We start from the raw sequence: 24,948 nt of genomic DNA on the forward strand, positions 1-24,948 counted from the left end.
TAATAGCAAGCTGGTGGCCGGCCTCGGTAGCACTTTTAAACCACCTACTAAATTTCTCGCAAGAGCAGAGCATAGGCTGACTCTAGCGAGACCTAAAAACATACTGACACCAGGCAAAAAGTGGGGGTAACCATGCTAGAAAGATCCGACTTTCCTACATCATCCATGTTGCTTATTGCAGAATACCATATTCTTGCAAACAAGTACTGTGCTATAGTGTATTCCTACCTAATGCATTATACTCTATTTTGTCTAAGGTTAGTGGATCTGCTAATTCCTTCTTGGGTGGTCTAACTCCCCATTACCTGTAGGTAAGTATCAGCAAGCTGCCTATCTTGGTGTAGTGTAGCATACCACACATGAGGTGACAGGAATCAGCCGAATTAAATGTTGTCGTGGACTGACCTCTCAGTGCCAGCGAAATGATCCTCTGAGTAAACAAAGGCATGATGTTTAAGGGGAGAGAAGGTAACTTAAGAGCATGAGCATGTAAAGATGGCATTTCTCACCGGGGCATAATGCCTCCATGTGACAATAGCTTTGTTGGACTTGTCTATGGTATTCTCTTGCTCCGTGTGGCGGCGTTCAGCTCCACGTGGCTGCTGCGTCCCTGCTAGATATAACGTGTGCGATGTCTATATATGCACCACCCTAGTGAACTGACCTCAGTTCTTGGCTGGTTTTCCGCCCCAGTAGCAGAGACCCAACCTGAGGAGAAATGACTAGTGTGCCACAGTGAGGTCCTGAAGGATCTCTTCGATTGTAAATGACATATAGTCCGCAGAATAGGGAGAATGGGTGGGTCTGTAAGGAATCTGCAGCTAGTTAGAGTCTCTTCCAGATCAGGCGTTACCAAAGGTAAGTCACTTGTTCATCTGATAGAGACTTCTAGCTGCATATTCCTTACCTTAGAATAGATACCCAAGCATACCTCCCAGAAGGTGGGTTGCAAAGCTTACTTACACTAGAAAGTGCTCTCCCCAATAGTGGGCCTGCAGACTGCTTTACACTAAGAAGTCCTGGAGGACCGAACCGGAAAAATGCCTGTCTCACTGGACATGACAGTCTGGGCAGTATTTTTTGGTGAAAGTGTTCAGTGATGCCCACATGACTGCCTGACAGAAATCCAGAAGGGGGACCCTTCTTGCCAACGCAGTGGTTGCAGCTTTAGCTCCGGTAGAATAAGTTCTTAAGTTCTCAGGAGGCAGCTTTTTAGCCATTGCGCAGCAGATTTTAATACTAAGGACAATCCATCAAGAGATTGTTCTTTTGTGAACTGCTTTACCTTTTTTCGGACCTATTAAATCAACAAAGAGTTTTTCATCCACCCTGAAATCTTTTGTGTGGTCGATATAAAAGACATTTCTCTTGTTGGGTCTAGACTGTGGAGTCTCTCCTCTTCCTTGATAGGAAGAGGTGGGGAGAAGAAGGTAGGCAGTGTAATAGTCCACCCAACGTGAAAAGGTGTCACACCTTTCACAAAAAGGATGCTTGGGTTCAAAGAACTAGCTTGTCTGCAAAGAAGGAAGTGTACAGGGGTTAAAGGAAACCACTTGCAATTCGATAACCCTCATAGCAGATGTAATCGGCAGAAGGGAGACAGTTTTGATGGTGAGCAGTCACAGAAGGCAGCTGTGCATCGGCTCAAAGGATGAGCACTTGAGGAAGATGAGGACTACATTCAGGTCCCATAGGGCATAATGAAGGGCATATGAGGAAACATGTGTTGCAAACCTTTAAGGAAAACTAGTCACAACAGGTGACTTGAACCTGGAAGGTGGTCTTGCAACTGTAGGAAGGCAGAAATGGTGGAAAGGTACACCTTAACCATGTCCAAAGCAAAGCCTTGCCAGGCTAGGGACAGAACAACCAGCAGCACTTCAGACAAGGGTTCAACAGATTTGAATACACACCAAGCTAGAAACTTATCGTATCAGCAGGCGTAAAACATTTTTGTAGAGGGATGTCTGGCGGCCTAGATGACATCACACACTTTGGGAGGGAGGTCGAACACTCTCAACAGTCGCTGTTCAATCTCTGTATATATAGGTGGAGAGTGGGCAGGTTTGGGTGCAGAACCCTTCACTGCTGCTGCGATAGAAGAACCTCCCAAAGGAGTAGCCTGATCAGAGTGCAGATGCTTCTGCTCAGAGTTTCGGGATACCAGACTCCCATTGCCCAATCTGGGGCCACTAAGATGAATTGGGCCTGGTCAATCTTGATCTTCTTGAGAACTCTGAACAGGAGTGTATTGGTGTACTGGAGTCCTGTTCTCCACTCGAGATGAAAAGCGAAAGCCACCTTGGAAACTCCAGTGCATAGAAATACTGATATTGCACGTTCTCGGTGGTAGCAAAGCGATCTAATCAAAGTTCTCCCCAACCTTTGAAGAGACCTTGCACTACCTCTGAATGAAGACACCATTTGTCATCCACAAGGCATAGACGGATGAGTTTGCCTGCTCTGCTGTTCAGCGAGCTCGCCAGATGTTCAACCACCAGGAATAAATCCTGATGTTCCAGCCATATCCAGAGAGGCAGGGCCTCGACACAGAGCCCACGACCCACTCCGCTCTGCTTGTTGCAATACCACATGGTGGTGGTGTCCATGAAGACCTGAACCAGCCTTCCCTTGATGGAAGGAAGAAAGGCTTTCAATGCCAGACAAATCACTCTTAGTTCTAATTGGCTGACGTGGATCTGAGACTCTGTTGGAGACCAGAGCCCTCTGATCTTCACTTCTCCCAGATGGAAGGGAGAGGGGTCTACCACTGACTCAATCATGGACTGTGAGCCACCACTGCAGTGCATTTCCATTTCCCCTTGATATCTGGACCAGATTGGAGATATTTCAGAGAAGCTGTGCCCACTGAGCCTTAAAATCTCACTGCAGAGCCCGCAAATGCTAACTGGCATGCTTTACAAAAAGGATGCAGGAGGCGATGATGCTTAACCGCCTCATAGCTGGTCTCACCGAAATCCAGGACAGAGGCTGAAACATTGGAATCATAGCTCGAATATCCTTTACTCGCTGTTCTGGAGGATAGGACTGAAACTGCACTGTATGCAGAACAGCTCAGAGGAAAGGTAGCTTCTGAGAGGGAGTCAAGTGTGATTTTGGCACATTTATATTAAACCCCAGCAAGTGCAGGAGATTCGCCGTTGTCTGGAGGTGGGAGACGATTGCCTGGGGTGGTCCTACTTTCAACAGCCAGTCGTCAAGTTAGGGGAAGACTGAAACTACTGACCTAACCGGTCACATCTGCAACCACCGGTATCATCTTGGTGAACACCCGAGGGGCGCTGGTGAGTCCAAAGGGGAACACAGCAAACTGATAATGCTCTTGGCCTACCTGCACTGGTAATGCCTGTGGGCAGGCAGGATAGGGAGATGTAATAAGTGTCCTGGAAGTCTAACACTACCATCCAGTCTACAAGATCGAGGGCAGGTAAGACATGAGCCAAGGTGAGCTTCTTGAATTCTTCCTTCTTCAGGAAGAAGTTGAAAGGGTATAGCTCTAATATGGGACAGAGGCCTTAGCCCTTCTGTAGTACCAAAAGGTAGCTGGGATAGAAAACACTACCTACTTCTGATGCCGGTACCCTCTTGATTTCTCCTTTTGCCAGAAGAGCCAATACTTCCTTTTGTTAGAGCGAGAGGTGGTCCTCTGTCAGCTAATTGGAGGATGGGGGTCTGTTAGGATGGGAGGGCGTACCCCCACTGAAAAATTTGAGGCACCCACTTATCTAACGTTATTTCCCACCATTTGTGAAGGAGGCACAGAATCCTGCCACCAACCGGGTGCCCATGTTGACACAAGGACAAACTATAGAGGCTTCTGAAATGGTGTTGCCTTGTTGGGGGAACGGATTGGGTAGACCTCTGTAAAGGCAACAAGACTGGTCCTGGCTCCCCGGAACCTTGGCCAAAGGCAACCGATAAGTGATAGGCAGTGGCTGCCCAACACAACAGTGTTCCTGAGTTCGGCAACGTGCAAAACCTGAGAGGAGCATTAATATCTTAAAATTGACTGCATAAAACTATGCTCTTGGAACATAGCTGGATGGTACCAACTTAATAATCAACAAGACGCCATAACTTATCTGTCACAATTTGATCTGATTTGTTTGCAAGAAACTTGGGCAATTGAGACAACCTTTCCTGTTGGATATGAAACATACTTTATTCCCGCAGTCAAGAGGGCTGCAAAAAGGAAACAATCAGGCAGCCTTTCAATTTTATGCCGAACAACTATGAACTTTAAAATAGAAATACATTAAAAAAAACATTTAAATTAAAGAATTTAAGATAGAACATAAATTAGAAAGCAATCATTTCCCTGAGAAGACAGTCCTGCTAATTCGTGTCTATAAGATTTAGAGCACCAACTAGGTGGGAGATGGTATTATTAATCTAACAATAGTGGGTATCAAATGGTCATTAAATGTAGAAAATAAGTTGGTAAAATGGAGGAATAAATTCGAGAGAGATTGCAATAACTACCTAAACTTAATTGCCTTGGCTAATAATCCATTTAATCATTCAACTTGGTCTAATACATTAGTAAATTTACAATCTGAATTTACGAGCAAGACCCGCAATAATAACGGGCAGCTGTTGAAAGGTTTTAAATAATGGTACACAGTTTCCCTGCAAAATGTAAAAAGAAAAGTGACCAAGCTTACAGATCTTTAACCAAATCTAATCACGAAGTCAATCTGCATAGGACTAACCTCTCCAAACTGAGGAAGCAATATCAGAAACTGGTCTGGGAAGCAAAGCAAGCGGCCAACGAGCAAACCTGGGCTTTTTTAAATATAATGTTTGTTCCTATTCCAGTAGCAGACAATTCTGGAAGTGGGTGAATCAGCTTATCACACCAACAAGACCTCCACGACCAAACCAGCTTTATAGAGCGGTATGGAAAGACTATGTCAATCTCTTATATTGAACAAATGTAGCCGCACCTGAAACTTCAGAAGCTCGAATCCAAGATTATCTTTTATTATTGCAGTCAATACATAACTCTTTAAAGAACGCTCTCTATCGATTAAACTGGACAGGTTATATGACCGTAGAAGAAACAATTAAAAAAGGAAGGAACAACGTAGCACCAGGCTCAAATGGACTGCTTATTGTCACCTTTAAAGCAAAGAACTGGCCCAGGATCAATGCCATGAGCAAGGTCTTTGAAAAAAAATTCTTTACCAGACTATTTCTCCACTGGTGCAGGGGTCGTACATTGGCTTAACAATAGAAAAGAGAGTAGAGACGAACCCTTAAATTACAGAATGATAGCCCTGCTTGATGTTAAGGCCAAATTCTTTGCCTCTCTGATTCTAAAAGATGTTCAAGACTGGGTAACTCAGGCAAATTTAATACAGTTGTTCCAGACCAGCTTTCGAAATAACACCATTACTATTAGTAATATTGAAGCACTTTCTTATTAAGTCTGTGAAACACTATCTAGCAAAAGAGCTTTGAATCATTTAATACAGGAAACAATCAATAGCATTGATAGAGGTCGTTTATTGCAGAAAGTGAGCAATTGGGGCTTGTCAGCCAAGGTACTGAATTCCATCATCCCTCTGTATTCAAATAATTGGATACAAATAAAACTTAGTAGTGATGGTACACTCTCCAATAAGGCAGGGCCGGCTTTAGCGCTAATGGCGCCCGGTGCGACAATCACTTTTGGCGCCCCCACGTCCCATGACCGCCTCCTCGGATTCTCTTTATACTACCTGCAAGAGTGCCCCTCATCTCTCTATCATAAGATATTGCTAAAAACAGCGCACTGCTTAGATCACAGCGCCCCCCCACAACAGGTCAGCGCCCAGTCCGGCCGCACCAGTCGCACTGCCCTAAAGCCGGCCCTGCAATAAGGCTTACGTAAACAAAGGGCTAAAGCAAGGGTAGGAGCTGGCCCTTATAGTATTCAATTTATTAATTGCCGACATGGAGCCAACAGTGAAAAATCAAAAGGCCTCTCCTCCAGCACAGTCAACAACTTTGTATCTTGTAGTGTGCAGATGACACTGTGTTGCTAGGTTATTTGGCGAGCAGCCTTCAGCACTCCTTAAACAACCTGGCCTCCTGTTGTAAGAAAAATGGTTTAGAAATATATATATTTTTTTAAACAAAGTCGTCACTTTCTCCCAGATCCATAAAATGTATACTTGGACATGGAAATTAGGGAAACAGTGCCTACAAATATCTCGGTGTCGAATTACAAGCCTCAGGTTCAAGCAAACTTCATATGGAAGCACTTCAAAAAAAGGCTAAAGGGAATGCGTCGAACAAAGTGGCCAATACCCTCACAGGGCCCTCTCTCCTGCTACTATTGAGGGTGATAAATGCCAAATATCTGCCTTCATTAGGTTATGGCCTTGGAGCATTCTCAGATAAGTTTGGATGACCTAATTTGATCTAAGTTATTTAGATCCATCTTTAGATAGCCAAACAATGAAATTCGGTCTCAGGGAGCAAGTATTGGCACAGAGAGGTAAACCTGTTAAAGTTTTGGTTAAACTAAAAAAACAGAGGTCAGGAGTTTTGAGTTTCGTCTGGGCCTAACCTTGACTTACTCATCTTCCACACCATGGCATATTGCTACTGAGAAGTCCCTTGTGGAACTTCAAATGGTTCCACCATGGTCGTTGAATATCTCCTAAGGATGCTTCAAACACCTACTGAGGAGAACTGATTGTTACTAATCCGTCGGCGAAAGCTGACTTGCTCACCCTACAGGCTAAGACCCACAGTCAATCTTCAGCCCCTACCAATGCAGAACTGTTGCCACAGCACTATCTACTGTCACTTTTCTCTATGATTCTCGAATTAAAAAGTTAATGGCTTTGGTTGGGTCGATTAATGTAGGGGAATGGGCCCACGAGTGGAAACACGCTCGTCCTGATAACTCTTGTCGCTTCTGCTCTTACCCTAAAGAATCTCTGGCTCTTGTCCTGTGCGTCTGTCCTACCTTTGAGCAAGAAAGAAGACTGCTGCTCAAACCACTGTTTAGGGAGCTGAACATCTGTTCTTGCCAGGAGGCAATCATACACTGCTTCCATGGAATACATTGCAGACTCACTAAGAGATTTTCTGAGTTCGAGGACAAGGTTGCAGAGAGAATCGGCTAATGGGTTATTTGAATGCTGCTGTAGTCCATGGAGTCCGAGCACTGCTGCCAGTCGGCTTAGCCACATTTAAATATCTTACTGATAATTCTAATGTATATTTTTGTTTTTCATAGCTTCTTGACGAATAAAACTGTATTATATCAAATTAATTTTAATGGTTTTAATTGACTATGAAATATATATATGCATATATATATATATGTACACATATATATTATATATGTATATATATATATATATATGTATATATCTATATATATACACCACACACATACACAAAATAGTCAAAGAATTTAGACCCTGCCAGTCTAATCAGCCCTACAAAAGGGTGGTTGTATTGACTTGAATTGTACTGTACTATATACCCCTGACGACGTGGCAAAGCGCACTGGCGGAATGGTAGTCGGTTACATCTTGTGGTAGTGAAGTGTGGCCTATATGGGAGACATTTTGGTGTCCTGCCATGACAACACAAAGTCGTGCTCTTATCCTTAAGCGTGTAGTGGAGGGAATACGAGTGAGGGTAGAAAGTCTGAACTTTACATTAATTTACAGTGGTGTGTGAATGAAATGGTGTGGGTTATTAGTGTGACCTATACAGGAAATGTATTCTTGTCAGTACTGAAATGTGCTACTCGTGTCTTTAAATATGCTGTACCTACGTGTTAAGTGGAATGAGTTTGGATGAGAGGTAGCTGCGTATGTGGGTTAATATCATTCCACACAAGACGAAAGTTGAGGTTCTTGATTGGGACTGTGCGGCAAAGGAGCAGCCAACACGAATGCACTGGATTACAGGCAGCCACGGAAAGGCTCATTCAGTCCACTCAGAAGCGAAAGAGGACAAGTCCCAGGCATGCACTGGACACAGGCAGCCAAGGCAAGCGGTCTGAAAATCCACTCAGGAGCGATATGGAAACAATTAACCCACTGAAATGCATGAAAACTCCTACAATAGGCTACCAAGAAAACGTACCGTCTCTAGCTTCTATCAGTAAGAAAAACACATGCTCCGTGATTTTAAGCCTCTTGGTGTGTAGGGTGTTTTCAAATAAAATTAGCACATGAAACCTGAGTCTTAGAGAGGTGTTAATGTCAAGGGAAGAGCGCAAGGATTGTACTTACCAACCCTTCTAGTCTAAAATATCAGTTCATCACAACAATCCAGCACCATAGTAGCCTTGTGGACGCCTTTGTCGAATCGGCATTTGCCCCTATGTTTGGACTGTAAAGTGTAACTTGTAGGCAGTCACTTACCTAAGAGAAAATTCAATATAATCCAAATCATCCTTACAAACCTCTCGATCTAGATCGCATGTCTGATCCAGTTGCTTCTCCGTGGTCTGTGACTCTTCTGATTTCTGGACCCGCTCCAAGTGATGTTTCAGCAAAGATGGCTTCATGTACACCATTAACTGGCACAGGGTCGGCAGCTGCATCAGGGAAAGAATGGTGGTGAACACAACAGGAGAGAGCTAGATGAGAGTATCGCGAGATATTAGAAAAGGAGAACCCGACCAAAGAACAAGAGGATAGAATAAAACACCATCGTGGATGAGAGCTGGACCCTTGTCACAGGCTCCCTGATCATATCAATATAGGCAACACTTGGTAGAGCAACACCTGGGAATGTGGGACTGCACTTTGACCATGATGCTATTCTAACATGGACTACCTTCCTTCCTGCTGGACAAGAGGCATCTCATAGCTCCGGGAAGAATTCAAGACCAACCTAAGGACAAGTGGCGCTTGATTAGTGACTCTACCTAGCAAAACTACTTATTTGTACCTAGCAGAAACTCTGTAAACCCATCTGCAGCCCCTGTATAACACCACTTGACCTCTGACTTGCTGTTGTTGAGCCATGGACTGTGACTCCACTCAAGTGTGCTATGATAGTGTGTGGAGAGCTATCGGGCTACCTCTGACCGCCACCCTGCAGGGTGTCCTGGTCCAGCACGGATAACTAGAGTTTTAAATCCCAAAAGTTATCTTCAATTGTCCCGCTCAAAGAAACACAACATTCTTCCTAACCTATCCAGAAGAAGAATGGGGACCAAGAGGAGAAAACATTTTTTCAACTGTGACCGGTAGATGCTGATTCGTAGCCATCGGAAAATACCCGGATGTCTCTCTCAAAACTCTTTTAAAGTATTTCTGCTGGCCCATATCATGAATTTGAGGTGCTAGTAACCAAACTCAAAACAATGACCCATTTCAATACACTGTGTTTTTCACCTAAACAGTAGCCCCAACTGGACAACCGTGAGCAATGTGTGACTCATTATCACCAGTGGTCACAGAAAACATTTATCTAGAAATAGTAAAAGTTCCCATGTACCCAAGAAACCCATTGCATTGATTTTAGTTTCTTTGAATAACATTCAACCTTTGACCCAAATCACCACAAAAGCTGCAAAATTCTGTGTTGCCTTTGATATCCCTACCAGGCTTCAAGATACTGCTGGGCCAGCTTTGTCTGGTACTTCTAGCTATATTTGGCCCACTGAATCTGTGTTTGCAATCTCCTACTCCTTAAGCTCCCCATCCCGGAACCCTTACAAAACCTCTAGGTACCATCGCCACCTCTAGGGAGTACTGAAAATTGCACCCTGAGCTGTTTAATAGAACTTTAAGCATCCTGTACCACACACGTGATTGGACAGCATAAATGGGCCCACTCCTTTCCCTGCACTTGTGAGTGCAGCCTCATCAGTTCATTCTTAAACAGCTGCTGCCAAAAGCCAATAGTTATGACTTTTGAATAATGCATACCGGCACACAAATGCATGCACACAGTGACATAGAACATGCACAAGCATGTATATATACAAACACAGCAACACAGTTACAAACATTTATGCACACACAGAATTACACACTTACATTTGTACACACACACAGAAAACAGACCAGAGGGCACCAACTAAGGCACACCCCCTGGTACTTATGCACACTGACCTGCAAACATAAATATGCTTAAGTTACTTACCTTCAGTAACACTCATTCTGGTGAATATTTAGAAAACAGCAGATTCCTCACTTTGTGGTTATCCCAGGGCTCCAGATTGGATCCAGAAGATCTTTACAGCATAGCTTTCGCGGCCGGATGGTGGCATCATGCAGCTATACACATGTCTTCTTCCACCCCTGAAGTGATGGTTGAAGACGGATATAAGTGACACTCCTGTGCGCTGACATCAGTTTCTTTCTCAACACTGTCCGCGCCCTCGTGGAATGGTTTAGACAAAAAAAATCCTGCAGGACCAAACAGATTAAATGCCATTCCAGTGGAACCTGGATGTCGAGGCAGTAGTGCTTCGTGAACATGTGCACTGATACCCACACTAAGACTTGACAGATATATAGAACAGGCACTCCGCATGCCAAAGTAGTGGTTTCAGCCTTGGCTCTGATGGAAAGAGCCCTCAGACGCTCTGGAGGCTGCTTCTTAGCCAATGCACAGCAGATCCACTTAAAGCGAACTATCTATCTTGATAAGGTGCTTTTCTACACTGTCTTGTCTGTACTTGCCGCAGAAAAACCCACAAGCGCACTGTCCACCTGATGATCTATGGTTTGATCAATGTAGAAACTCAACACATTTTGGAGTCCAAACAATGAAGTCACTTCTCCACTTTCAAGGGGTGGGGTGGAGCAAAGAACATTGGAAGAGTGAAAAGGAGTTGCTACCTGCACCAGTTTGGCCGGAAAAAAGGTGGTGCAAATCAGCTTGACTGAAAGTGCCTGGAAACTCACTCATGCAAAAATCTGAAGCTATTTTGAAGAGAAGACAGTCTTCAAAGTCAGATGCAGTCTTCCTGGGAACTCCAGTTCACAAAACTGCTGATAATGTGTGTGCTTGGCGGTGGTGAAATATGCCAGGTTCTCCCTACTGCCGAAAGACATTCTGTGCCACCACGTAGTGTAAATGTCATTTGTAATTTGCTCAGCATTGCCAACTGACTTGACCACTCTGGTGTTTACGGATCACAGCCGGTGATTAACGACCATATAAATTGCCCTGACTAGTCAGGTAGTTTCAGAGGCGCAGGACCTTCTGGCATAAGTATCACGATCCCACCCGTTTTGCTTGTTGCAGTACCACATGGCAGTGGTTTTGTGTGTGAGAATCTAAACCAGACTTGCTTTGATGGATGGTAAGACAACTTTCAGTGCAAAGCGAATGACCTGCAGCTCCAACAGGTTGAGGTGGAGGTAGGTTTCCAATGGAGTCCAGTCCACTTTTCCCAGATGACCTCCCCATCCCATCCCAGCAGTGATGCATCAGTTACAACTATCAGCTCTTGCTGGGGTAGGAAGAGGGATCTGCTGCTGGTCCAATTGTCATTGAGCAGTCACCACTGTAGATATTTTGCAGACTCCTATATCCCTGTATATGTCAGGTTCCTTTGGTGCTGGGACCACTGAGACTTAAGATCCACAGCAGAGCATGTATATGCCACCTGACATAGTTGATGAGCTGGAGGCAGGCAACCAATAGGCCAAAATGTTTCGAAGCAAATCTCACTAAAACCCAGGGCCAACACAGGCCTTGACTTGTTGATCAGGAGGCAAGGACTGAAAAGCACTGCATCCATCACAGCTCCCAAAGTTTGGAAGATTTGCAGACACGTTTTATCCACGGAAGCTTGATGAAAGGACAGTGCCTTCATCAGCCAGTTGGCGAGGTAGGGAAAAACTTAAAGGCCTTTCTGTCGCACAACCAAGCAGGCTGACACTGGGGCATGACATTTTGTAAATATCCGGGAAGCAGATCTGAGACCAAACTGGATCACCTTGAAGTAGGCATCCTGAAGATCGAGGCTGGTTAAGAAATCTCCGTGATTGAGGAGGTGATGTATCTCCTGTTGGGTAGTCGTGTGGAAATATTGTTTTTTCAGGTACTTGTTGAGCCTCTTGAGATCCAGAATAGGGCCCACTCCCCTGATTTCTTAATTACTAGGATAAAATGGGAGTAAGACCCCATTCCTTTCTGAGAATGAGGAAACTATTCTATGATCCCCTTGGCTAGCATAGCCAATACTTCCTTGTGAAGAAGATGAAGATGAGAGGGCGAGGTATGTTTTGGAGGTGTATGAGGTGGAATCTGAAAGAACTCCACTATGGCCATCTTTGATGAGATCCAGTACCTACTTGTCCGTAGTGATCTTCCTCCATTGATGTACGCATTGTGAAATTCTCGCTCACACCAGATGATGTTTTGTAGATGGTGTAACCGACCCTATGACGCTGTCACTGTTTTCAGTTGCTGTCTCAGGCTGAAGCAGTCTGCCCTCTCTGTCACTGCGAAGTAGAGATTGGAGTGGAAGGAATTTTTGACCAGCGTTGTGCAGCCTGGGTAATTATTGATTCCGGTTTTGGATGTCAAGCATGCAAGTCTTATGGTGCCTCATATGTTTTGTCAATTCTATTTTGACTCCTTCCTCCCAGATATATTCCACAATGGGAATTGTCTGTACTGTTCTTCTGGACTGCTCTTTAAAGTGGTAGAGAAAACAGTCCGACTGATTGACAGTGATCGAGAGCTGAAAACACTTGGCCGCCCTTTCCATGAGTGTTTGGAATCCACCAATACCCTCCAACAGATAATCCACTGGTTTTGGTGCTGGGGGTGAAGGCGGTGGGATAAGGTAATTGTCCCATTTGTGGGTCATAGTTTGATTGTCTAGAATCTCACCTTCCTTCCTATCTCTATCATCATCATCAGTTGATGATGGGTCATCTTGAGGCGGCATGGCAATATGAGCCTTTGGGGTCATCGTTGGCGTAGGTGGAGGTTGCATAGGGTCTGATGACCTAGAAGCAGGAGTTGGTGCACCTGTAGGTGACTGTTGCGCTTCGACTGGTGTTGGGTACTGCTTGTAATAGTCCTGAAGCAGGCTTTGCAAATCCTGGACTAAAGAAGCAGGAACTTGAACCATTTCTTGTGGTGATGGAGGAGGAGTAAAGTAGTGGAACTGATCTATATAGTAATGCCCATGATAAATGGGCTCGTAATAATCGTCTTCTTCTGCTTCATCGTCATGATATTTTACATGCAACTCAGAAGGACTGTGAGCTGCACTAAAAGGTCCATTATCATCTTCCTCTGATTCCTCAACATTGAGCAAGTTGCTAGGTGAAAGTTGCGACACCTTGCTAGGTGATGTAATTTCTTGACGAATACTATCCAGTGTTTGTAAAAGTCCTGTTGACGCTGTCATCAACAGTAACGGCAATGGTGCGGTCACAATCAGCATGAGCAGTTTCTTATGTGGGTTTCATGACGATGAGGAAAACCTTTCAGTGAGTTGTGTCATCGACGGTCTTGTCGATGAGGTCTTCATTGATGGTGGTACCTCAGTCGAAGTGGGCGCGTTGTGGTTGACAAAGCGTTCATCGTCGTCGACGAGGTGGTCTTCATTAGTATGGTAGCCGTCGGTAACGTGGTCCTCGACAGGATGGTGATTGCCGAGGGGCCAATAATAGATGCTAAGCCAGTCGTTGTTGCCATCTTTGTGTTAGCTGCGTCCTACAATGATTTTGATGCTGTTGACATTGTCAACAACGTTTTTCCAGCCAGCTTGTGTTTTCCAGAAATTGGTTCAGAGGAGGATCTTGGTTTTAACGGCAGGGCTACAGATGAGTCTTTAGAAGCCCTTTCTCTCTTTTTCTCATGAGAGAAGCCTTTTGCAGACCCATGATGGGTCTTTTTAAGGCTTTTCTGTGCCCCTAAGGCGGCCCATGGTGTGGCCTCTCTTTCTTCCTTGATTTTTGTGAGGTCACAGAACTCTCACTATCCTCCACCTCAGAAACAGTGGCAGTTTTGGCTTTTAGTTTCTGAAGCCAAATCATAAATCTTCCCTCATGATCTTTGAGGGTTTTTGCAGAAAAGGTCCTGCAGATTTTATAGTCTTTCACTTTGTGGGTGGGTGGGATGAAGGCTGTTGATACACTCTCTATGGAGATCTTCTGAATGCAGCCCTTTCTTACTGCATGTCCCACAAGGTCTAAAAAGTCCTTTCTTCATAAATTATGACATTTTGGAACACAGCTGAAGTAATCTGGAATAACCATATCAGAAGAACCGAGCAGAACTCAGGGAGACTCTCTCTCACACGACGTCCGGTGAAAATCTGAGGGAAAATACCTCTATTTGGAGTTCTGTAAAGGTGCTGTTGTCTGATTAGTTGGAGACTGGTTCTTTTTAAAGGAAATGGATAAGCTATTAAATCCAAAGCCTTTATGCCATTGTAAGCTATGTTAATTACTGCTACTGCTTTAGAATGTTCAGTGGGACTCCTACCTAAACGATGAGGGAATATTATAGCATGTGAATCTATGTAAGATAGTCCAATACTGGAGAATGTGTCTATTTCTAAGCATTTCATCTGGAATACTGTTTACAATTACAGAGGCATATTCAACATTGTTTTGCCCACCTCTGGAGATTCAATGTGGAGGCCTGGGCCAAGATCTGATCAGCACAATATCATTTCTAGAGGCGTCATATGGAATGTGTGTTGAAATTGGGAAGGAAACTCTTGTATATGATGCCAAAGTCTGGAGTCCATATATCAAGTATTGTGTCCAGTTCTTAAGGCCAAATATGGTATGTCTATGCTGTTCTGGAGGATTCCCCAGAAGTCCTCCAAACTAGTTTGGCACATCACAAAATATTTTTACGGTGACCTGTGTTCCATCTTCAGAGAGGATGTGACCGAGCCTCAGAAGGACATTTACAATAAGGGATAGTGGCAGCCAAATGTATCTGAATAGAAAGGAACTGCAAAAAAGAAGGTAAGGTAGTACTGTATCTTCCCAATAGCTCTCCTGTCAGTTTGTTTCTCCAGACAGCTAATGCAGAACTTCTTCTTGAAGGTGTATGAAGATATTGAGGTTTGGCTTTTTCAAGATGGTCAGGGCAAACAATAATTTGTAAAATATAAGTGCCCATGCTCAAGTTCTCTCAGGAGTCAGGTGGTTAAACTCAGCAATGCAGTACTGGTATGAAGAATCTTACAGGACATCCTGTAGGGGAGAGTCGGCATTCACTGAACTCTCTTATGCTGCCGGATGGATAACAGCAGAAAATCTTGGTACAACCTTTGGTTTGGAGAGGTCAGGTTGGAGCCATGAGAATCATTTTACCCTTGTGTTGTTTGTACTGCATGAGGGCCTTCTGTGGAAGTAGGATTAGTGGAAAACACAGATAAATGTCCGTACAGTGCACTACAAAGCCTCCAAACATCTGTGCTTATAACTCCACTCTTATCTTGCCTCCTCGGCTTCATTCCCCCGGTGACAGTACCTAAAACTAAGTAATCTAGATCATAGCTTTATATTACATAACTACCTTTGCAAGATTTTCAGTCATACTGCCATCTTCTTTGACGTCCATGGCCTTGAGGCACTCGAATGGGACAAGAGGAGTCCCAGTCACTAAACTTTTCATTTTTAAATGATAAAAGGCACACACAAAGCCCTTTACTACCACATTTATGCTGCCTATCAATTTCCTGTACACCTCTTCCTTATGTTTCTCTATTTTATCTCTTTAGAGAGCAATTTAACCTGAAACGAGGCTGTTGTTGGTTTCGGTGCCTCATTCCACCTGGCCTCAGATTTTCTTTTAGTTGTAAGTTGCACCAATCGTATTTTGAAATTTGTGTGACTTTTTTTATTCTATTCCCAGTTTGTTGATAGTTAGTAATTTAAACTTCACTTCCTTGGGCTTACACCAACTTTTACACATGGGAACGTTACCATTGTAGTCACGTCTCTCATGACTCCCATTTCCAGTGTATGCTGAATTTGCCGGTGGAATCCGCTTGCTGCAGCTCAGGCAGACTTTAGGAGACCTGCAAATGGAAATAGGCACCTAATTCGGGTGCAGAACCATGGCTGCTGACAGGTGGTTGGCCAGTGGAGACACTAACAACCCCACAAATGCTAAAGTGCTGCCATGTAGAGCTAAATGAGCCCCCGCCCTAATATCAAACAGTTTACAGCTTTGAAAGTGGATCAGAGCCGGACCCGGGGGCAAATTGTGGGCGGTGGGGTGCTGGCAATCCTCTCCTCACCGCCGCAGACATGTTAAGGCAAAGGGGCAGTGGAGACACCAGCAATAATGGCAGGGAGGGAGGAAAATATGGAAGGGATGAAGAGATGAAGGTGGGAGGATGGGATAAGTAAAGAAGCAGGGAGAGAGAAAGCGAGGAAAGACTTCTAGAAGAGAAAGATAAATGAAGCATGAGAGTGAAGGGCAAGGGGTTGTCTGGATGGATGACAGGAGTAGGGGATAGGAGAGCAGAAAGGAAGAATAGGCGCAGACAGAGAAGAGCTAGAAAACTGCTTAGGACAGACGGAAGGAAGGGAGTTTGCAAGGGAATGAAGACTGACAAGTGAAGGAAACCAGTGGGAAAGGGAGTGAACAACGACTGAAGAGAAGAAAAAGTGCAAGAGAATGAATGATTGAGGAAGGAGAAGCGAGAAGCCACAATGTGTCTCGGCTAGAAAAGCCCACAAGGCTTATATCTGAGGTACGAATCTTGGCAAAGCCAATTCAGCCATTCAGCCTTTTGAAGTCTATATATTGACTGCGTTTAAATTAGTTCCTAGCAGCATGTTATTTAAAATTCTTAGAAAAGGCAAAACCTACTGCATTACGAGCTGTGCAGCCATTCCAGCTTGTGAGTGAGAGCGAGGTGGCCTGATGGGGTGGCCCCCTCCATGTGCTTTGTAATGAAAAATGTGCTGTAAAATGCACCATTTTGGTCTGTCTTTTTCCCAAATTTTCTCGAGTGGAGGTCGGGCTCGCTCGCTGCGCTTGCTCGCTACATGCCGGACAGGGGCTAGTCTGGCAAAACTTGCCAATTCTGCTTTCAGTTCCCAGTCCGGCCCTGGTCTCAGACTTGTGTGCCAAAAGTGCATTCCATTTGGAATAAGGCTCTGCCACCCAGGAGGCAGAGACTGGAAATTTTGCGTTTCTGTCTGTAATAAACAAGTTTTGCTTGCGAGTCCCCAAGTTGAGAAGACACTAGAAAACACTTCAAATAATACCCACTCATTCTATTCTAAAATATATTTATTGAGCTTGATCGCTTTTAAGTGTTGGAGCACCAGGGCATGTACTCCTTTGAGGGATATGTTTTCCACTTGTAAACTGTGCCAGAATCTCTTGAGTTCCTTGTAAACAGTTCTGGGAATTGTTTCACCTTGCATGCATATGTAATAAATGCTGAGGACATTTGGTGATTGGTAATTCTGCACGGCGGCCCGGCCATGGCCACTGCACCATCGCTTGTTGGAAGAAAAGCGATATCCAGCAGGATGAGGCTCGAGTCATTCACCCTTTTGACTCGTGGGCACAGTGCTCTAAAAATAACGCAGCATGCTGAAATGTGACACGACCTACTAAGGTAATCTAATGGAAAGCCTGATTTCAAAATCCACACACAGACCTACTAAAGGAAATAATGACTTTCGCCTCACGGACTACAAGTCCCAGCAACTGCCAGTGTAACGATGCAATGAACGAACGCCCACTGGGGGGCTTGACAATTAAATACAGCCGGAAATGAAGTGAAGCGATTTCTGTGTGTCTTTTTAGCAGCCTCTCAAGAGGGGTCCTCGACCCTGAAACGCGTCAGGCATTTTATATTTGTGAAGCATGAAGGCATGCATTTGAAAGAAGGCCGGATGGTCCAGAGCATTGTCGAGTGCTTTGGCGAATGCTGAGGGCATTTGGTGATTGATATGTAATAAATTGTATAGGTATTGTCCATCGAGAGGAAAAGTGACCCTGGTTTGATCTCTGGTAATTTAGCTATTTTATGCAGGAGCCTTAAAGACCTGTAATGAAATCAGGATTGTGAGAGAAGGTTTCACAATTGGAAGAGATTCATTGCTAATTCCGGAAAAGGCACAGGAGATGAGTCTTTAGGAGTTTACCTAAAAAAAGGATGGTGGGCTAACTTCTTACGAGGGTAAGGAATTCCAAGCAGTTGTAACTGTTCCATAAAACGATTGCCTATAGCAAAAGATGCTCTCAATCTATAGGACTTAATTAGTAGAGGGTTATGTCTTCTGAGACCTTTGTTCCCCCAGAGATCAGAAGTAATACAAATAAGTATAGGGCTGTTGCTGTCATGAATCGCATTGTGAACAAGGAAACAAAGTTTGAAATGAATTCTTGCATTAGGTGGCAGCTGGGGAGAACACGTGGTATGGATGTAATGTGGTTGAACTTCTGCAAGGTCGTCACCAGCTTAGCTGCTGTATCAAGAACTGCCTTGAGCGGCTTAATTACTGATTGTGAAATACCTACTGGGAATTCACGTCAAGTCTCAAAAAATTAAGGGCAAAGAGTGCTTTCAAACTGTCTGCGGAAATGAGCTGTTTGATTTTTTTAAGAGAGTGAAGGAAGAAGGTGATATAATTTGCCACTGTTAATTTGAGATATGATAGTTATAATGGGGTCAAGGCCGAAGCAAAGCGATTTGCCTGTGGGGAGGGTATAACTCCTGAATATCAATTCCAAAACATAATTTAATCATATTACAAATATCGCAAGTGCCAAAATATCATGGGGCATAATAGCGAGAGAAAGGTGTATTATGTTAGCTATTACTTTTTTAAATTTTAATTGAACTATATATTAAAAAATTGTTAGTTAATTTTCTAATTTATTTTGCAAGTTTTGGGTTGTATAGTTTATCGGGGGATTGTGTGGGTAGTGTTTAATTAAAAAATAGGTTATATAAAATTTGCATTTAGTTATGACATTCGTATAAACCATTTTTAAATGTCACTTTTTATAAACAAAAATATTGTGCTTCATATATTTTTGTGAGTTTCTTGGAGGTTTTAAATAGGCAGTGTTTTATTGTAATGATATAATATTTAACATGAGATTAATAATTTGATATAGTTAAATTTAATTTAAATGGTTATAATTTTATTCATTATATTCAAATAAATAAGAGAGTATTTGAAAAAAAACGTTTAGGGTTCACTAGTTTACATTTTATAAAATAATGAATAACATTCTGGAAACAATAAGGCCCTAAAACGAAAGGAAAATTTGTTGGTAAACACAAGTTTATCATCAGATTTACCTGCTTTACACCAGAGCGTAATTCAGAAAGGGAATTGTGGCAAGTGTAAACTCATTCACATGGGCAGAGAATTACGCCATGACAGTGATGGTCCCCTATTGTACCAGTCCTTACTGTGTGAGGCAATCCTGCCTCACGACAGTCTAATTGAAATGTTAGTGTTTCTTTTATTTTTACAATTTAAGCCCCTCCCACCCACTGCCATGCCTGTTATCAACAAATTCAGACACAAACACAGCGATAGGGAACAGGAATGGGACGAGGAGGACCTTAATCAGGGTAATCAATATTACCGGTAAGTAACAAGACATTACCCCCTCATATGTCCTCCTCGTCCCAGTCCTTACTATGTGAGGACCTCACAAGCAGAAAAACCATGAAGAAAAATGCAGGACACCAGGGATCCATGCAAAAGTCCAAACGTTTAATCAAGTAAATGATTATGGTACTGCAGCGTTCAAAACACCAACAGCAAAATTGTCCACATAGGCATGCAAAACATCAAGGCGATAATGCCGGACAAACGTATGATGGGACTGCCAAGTGGCCGCCCTACATATCTCCTGGCTAGAAACTGCGCCGCCTCAGCCCAGGAAGCGGACACGGAACGCTTTGAACGTCCCTGCACCTGAGATGGAGGAGGCAGACCAACAGACTTATAGGAATGGTAGACCGCCAAACGCACCCACCGACTGATGGCGGAAGTAGAAATCTTCTTCCCCTAGGCCACATCCCCACAGGAGACAAACAGGGCAGGAGAAAGACAAAACCCCAGGGTACATTGAAGGTAAACCTGAAAGGCCCTGCAAACATCCAATGCTGAAGGATCAAGCAAATCCCCTTTCCCAGACAAATCAGGAAGGACCACCTCCTGGTGCAAATGTAATTTGGAGGTAACTTTAGGGAGAAAAGCCAGGGCATGCCGCGAAACCACCCTGTCCTGCAAAAACTGCAAATAAGGAGAGGAGAGAGACAAAGCACCCAACTCACAAAATCCCCTAGCAGAGGTAATGGCCAACAGAAAAGCCACCTCAGCAGATAACCACAATAAATCAGCCTCCAACAATTGCTCAAAAGGGGGCAATTGCAGACCCCTCATAACAGTCGGCAAATTCCAAGAAGGCACAATCACAGGAGTGACCAGACAACAAAGCTGAAAACTTTGCTGAAGTTGACTCACCATAGGAGCAACAACCTCTAATGAGGCCTCCGACTCCTACATGCCCGAACCGCAGCCCACTGAACAGACAAAGTAGAAGGGGAAAGTCTTTAAAAAACCCATCTCGAAGAAAATCAAGAATAGAAGCCGGATCCCCAACCACAGAATCCACACCATGAGGGGTGCACCAAGAGACAAAGGAGCCCAATGTTTACCATAGCTCACAAGGGTTGAAGGCCTACACGACTGCTGAATGTCACAGGCCACCAAAGAAGAACAACCCAAAAATTCCAATGCTAGCCGTTCGAGTGCCAGGCCATCAGATTTAAGCGACATGATGGGGTAAAGACAGGAGAGGAAACTGAAGTGGAGACGAAACCAAGGGAAGCTGGACAAACCTGCCCCCGCCAGCTGCATCAGTAATGGAAACCAAAGGCGGCGGGGCCAAAATGCAGCAATCAAGAGTACAAACACCCTCTCCCCCGAATCGTCTGCAGCACCCTCAGGAGGAGGGATATCGGCGGGAAGGCATACAGAAGGTCTGAGGTCCAAGGAATCGAGAGTGCATCCACCACCCAAGCCTGAGAACAAATCACCTTGGGTACAGTAATGACGGAGAAGAGTGTTGTAAGGGGAAGCAAAAAGATCGAACCAGGGAGCCCCAAACCAAAGACAAATGTCCCGGAACAAAGGAACAGACAGATAGAACAGAACCAAGGACCAAATGTTGCGGCTCAAGCTGTCTGCATGAAAGTTCAGGTGGCCCTAAATGTAAACAGCCCTCAACGCCAACAGGTAATATTCTGCCCAGGGACAAATCATGGAACCTAGCTGTTGGAAATGGCCCTTTTTGCAGGGTTATCCCCAAACTTTTAGCTTCTTCCTCCCTTTTTTCCTGACCTGTGGTTGTTGGCAATAGGACTCTGGGCCCTTTACCACTGCTGATCAGTGCTAAAGTGCATATGATTGGTTATCCATGATTGGCATATTTGTTTAACCTGTCAAGTCCCTAGTAAAGGGCACTGAGTGTGCCAGGGCTGGTAATTTGAATGCTACTAGTGGGCCTGCAGCACTGATTGTGCCACCCACATGAGTAGCCCTAAAATGGTGTCTCAGACCTGCCATTGCAGTGCCTGCACGCAGTTTGTTAAACTGCCATGTCGCGCTGGCAAGTGCCCACTCTTGCCAGGCCCTACCCTTCCCTGTCTGTGCACATAGGACACCCCTATAGTAGACCCAAGGTACACCTCTGGGAAAAGTGCAGTGTATGTGAAATGTAGGACATGTACTGATGTGTGTAACATGTCCTAATAGTGAAAAATAGCCAATTTTGTTTTTCACTATTGAAAGGCCATCTTGCCCATAGGAAAAAATGGAGAAGGCTGTGTACCATTTTACCAGCTTATCTTCATATAGGAACAAGATGGAGACATGGAGTCTGGTACTCTTGAATTCAGAATTTAATAACACATCTTTTAGTGAAGATGGTTTTTAAATCCTGCATTTAAAAATAGCACTTTTAGAAAGTTGCTACTTTTCTGTTCAAACCTTCCTGTGTGCCTCTGCCTGGTTGTGGATTGACTGTCTGGCTTTGGGGAGTGACAGGGGCTGGTGAAGTGTCTTAGCTCCAGGAGTCTGGGTGCCCTAGGCTGAATAGGCCCATCTGCATTTAGAGAGGTGGGTGGGGAGATCCCTGTAGCTGAGAAGGGCTGTGCCTGCCTCCACAAAGGATTGGCTCCACCTCCTGCTGGGCGTCTGAGGATCCTGACCCCCTTTCTCAAAGGAAGAAGTTGTGCTCTGGCAGAGTGCCCCCTGGACTGGTTTAAACTGGGTCCAGAACCCCCAAAGCATGAAGAACAAAGACTTTAGGGGTATATAAGGAAGACTGAGATCCCTTGAAACCAGACTTCTACAATCAAGAGAAATCTCTGCCGGAAGAAGAACAGCTGGAGAAACTAAGAAGGAAGACTGCCCTTGCTGTGTGCTCTGGGGCTGACCTGCTGTTTTGCTGATTCAACTGAAGGAGAGAAGAAGAGGACTTTTCTGTGTGCTGTGTTTCCACCCACCTACTTGAAAACCAGACTTTGCTGTGTGCTGTGTCTGAAACCAAGTCTCCAAGGGCCTGAGAAGAGCTGGCCTCCTGTTTCTGGGACACAGGGTTATAACAGTCCCCAAGAAGATCATCTTGTAAGGCATTGTGTGCCCATCACTGCGCTCATCATGTGCTTCACGGAACTATTTGACCGGGTAGTGGACTCGGCGTGCTCATCTGCACACGGCGGAATCCTGCCACGGAGTAACATTGGTGTGCGCTCGGCACACAGCTGAATCCTGCCGTGAGGTTTGGTGTGGCCTCGAGCCCCACCTCACGGGACTGTGCCGATATCCAGTAGGCAATCCTGCCTACAGCGTGGAAACCTGCGTGGGGACTGATTCGCCCCAAAACCATCATCCATACAAATCACCGCCGCTGCCCAGGACAAAGAACAGCCGGAGAAACCCACCGCCATCGGCCCTGGGCCCGCTGACATCATTGGAGAGGCCGCGCTGTGATTGGCCCTCGCAGGAGGCTCGACTGAGGAGCCGCGCTACGATTGGGCCCGGCCGGGAAGGACACTGCATTCCACAATCCTCGAGGGAGCAGCGTTCGCAGGAACTGAAGAAGACACGGCTTCTTGACCCCGCGCGTGCCAGGTAATCTACCTTCAGTTCTAAACTGAGGCCACCGCAGGGGGAGGGAGCCACACTGCAGGAGAATCACCACATTGGGGGCATTTCTTCAGTGATAGAAGGGAGTCCCTGAGAGTGACTCGTCAGCAACAGCCATTACGGGGAAGGGGCTAGAACAGAGGTCTGAGTCCCTTGTAGGTACCGAGTGCAGCATTTTCAAATACCAGCTGCGGTACTAGGACACCCGTGTGAATTCCCAACTGCATCATTGAGTCCCCTCTGTTGGACTAAGATCTTTACCCAAGAACCTTGCTGAAAACGAACCTTGAAACAAACGAACACTACCAGAAAGCCTTTTATTTGCAACAGAAGTTTGTTGTGTATGTTGACCCTGCTTTTGATATTTGGTCTTGCCTAAATTTGATATAAAGAATCTATTTTTGATAATCACCTGTGTGGTGTCCTTTTGTGGTGTTCCCAGTATTATTGTGGGTGTTGGTGCAAATACTTTACGGATTGCCTTGGGGATAAGCTTGTGCCAAGCTACCAAGGGGGTGAGGTGGGGTTATCAACAGTGTGTGCCCCCCTACCCTGACTAGAAGTAAGGGTCCCTACTTGGACAAAGGTACCTACCTCTGCCAACTAGAGACCCCCAATTCTAACACTAGCAGATTAAAAGATGCGCACTGGGTACTCCTTGGTGGTTCAAGTAACAACGAGCCACCTGATTGTTGGTAGGAAGCAACAGATTCGCCCCTTGGAGAGAAAACTGAAAGAACAGCATTGCCTGCCAAATGGCCGCCAACTCCCGCCGGTTCGAGGAACTGGCGCTGTCTACCTGAGACCACAGTCCCTTGACTTCCAAGGACCCCTACCTGGCCCCCCAACCCCAAAGACTGGTCTCCGTTGTCAACATGAGTGGAGGAGGAAGCTAAAAATACACCCTGCTCTCCAGATTGGGAGTGCAAAGCCACCAGTCCAAATCCTGAACCAGAACAGGGGAGAAAGGAACCAGAGCATCGTAATCCACATGGGAGGGGTCCCACTGAGTCAACAGATGATTCGCCATGGGCTTGAGGTGCAGACGAGCCCAAGGAACCATAGTCGTGGTGGCAGCCATCAACCCCTGTGCCCACAACTAAACCCGAGTCGGGCAGAAGGGCGACTCATCAGGTCCCGCAGAAGAACGTGTAGGGTAGAGATCTGAGCAGTGGGGGAGAAAACCGCCCTCAACAAGGTTTCAAAAAGTTCCCCTATAAACCAAAGTCTCTGTACAGGGACCAGATGAGACTTCGCCAGATTTAGCCTGAACCCCAGACCCTGGAACATGGCCATTGTCGCCTCCACTGCAAGAAGACCCTTAAGAAGGAAGGAAGCACAGACCAGACAATCATCAATAGAGGGAAACGCAGAGAAACCTTGAAGCTGCAAACCCCCCACAGTAGAAGCCAATACCTTGGTAAAAGTCTGGGAAGCAGTAGAGAGGCCAAAAGCCAACACCCAAAACTGGTAATGGACCCCATTCACTGCAAATCTCAGGAACCACTGACTTCCAGATGGACAGGAACGTGAAAATAGGTGTCTTCTAAGTCCAGAGAAGCCAAAAAATCGCACTTTTGGATGAGGAGAATGACGGATTGCAATGTGACAATCCGAAAATGATCCAGACGCACCAATACGTTCAAGGACTTGAGAACCAGAATCTGGCGGAGGAAACCATTAGGCTTTGGGACCAGGAACAGAGTTGAATAGAACTCCAGGCCCCGTTCTGCCCCCGGAACCAGGACAACAGCGCCCTTCAACAGCAAGAGGTCTATGCCCGACAACATGGCAGACCTTTTCACGAGTTCTCTTG

At 45.0% G+C, this 24,948-nt stretch overlaps 1 protein-coding gene across 1 annotated transcript in view; it reads right to left on the reverse strand.

The window, feature by feature from the left end:
* FAM178B (family with sequence similarity 178 member B) overlaps positions 1-24,948 on the reverse strand; it is a 2,784,983-nt gene that overhangs the window by 292,405 nt on the left and 2,467,630 nt on the right. The window contains exon 17 of the mRNA XM_086943356.1: positions 8,441-8,575. Within this exon, the coding sequence (XP_086799482.1) occupies positions 8,441-8,575 (135 nt within the window). The remainder of the gene's footprint in view (positions 1-8,440; positions 8,576-24,948) is intronic.

The sequence above is a fragment of the Lissotriton vulgaris genome, chromosome 11 (assembly GCF_964263255.1).
Source record: "Lissotriton vulgaris chromosome 11, aLisVul1.2, whole genome shotgun sequence".
NCBI classification, from domain to species: Eukaryota; Metazoa; Chordata; class Amphibia; order Caudata; family Salamandridae; genus Lissotriton; species Lissotriton vulgaris.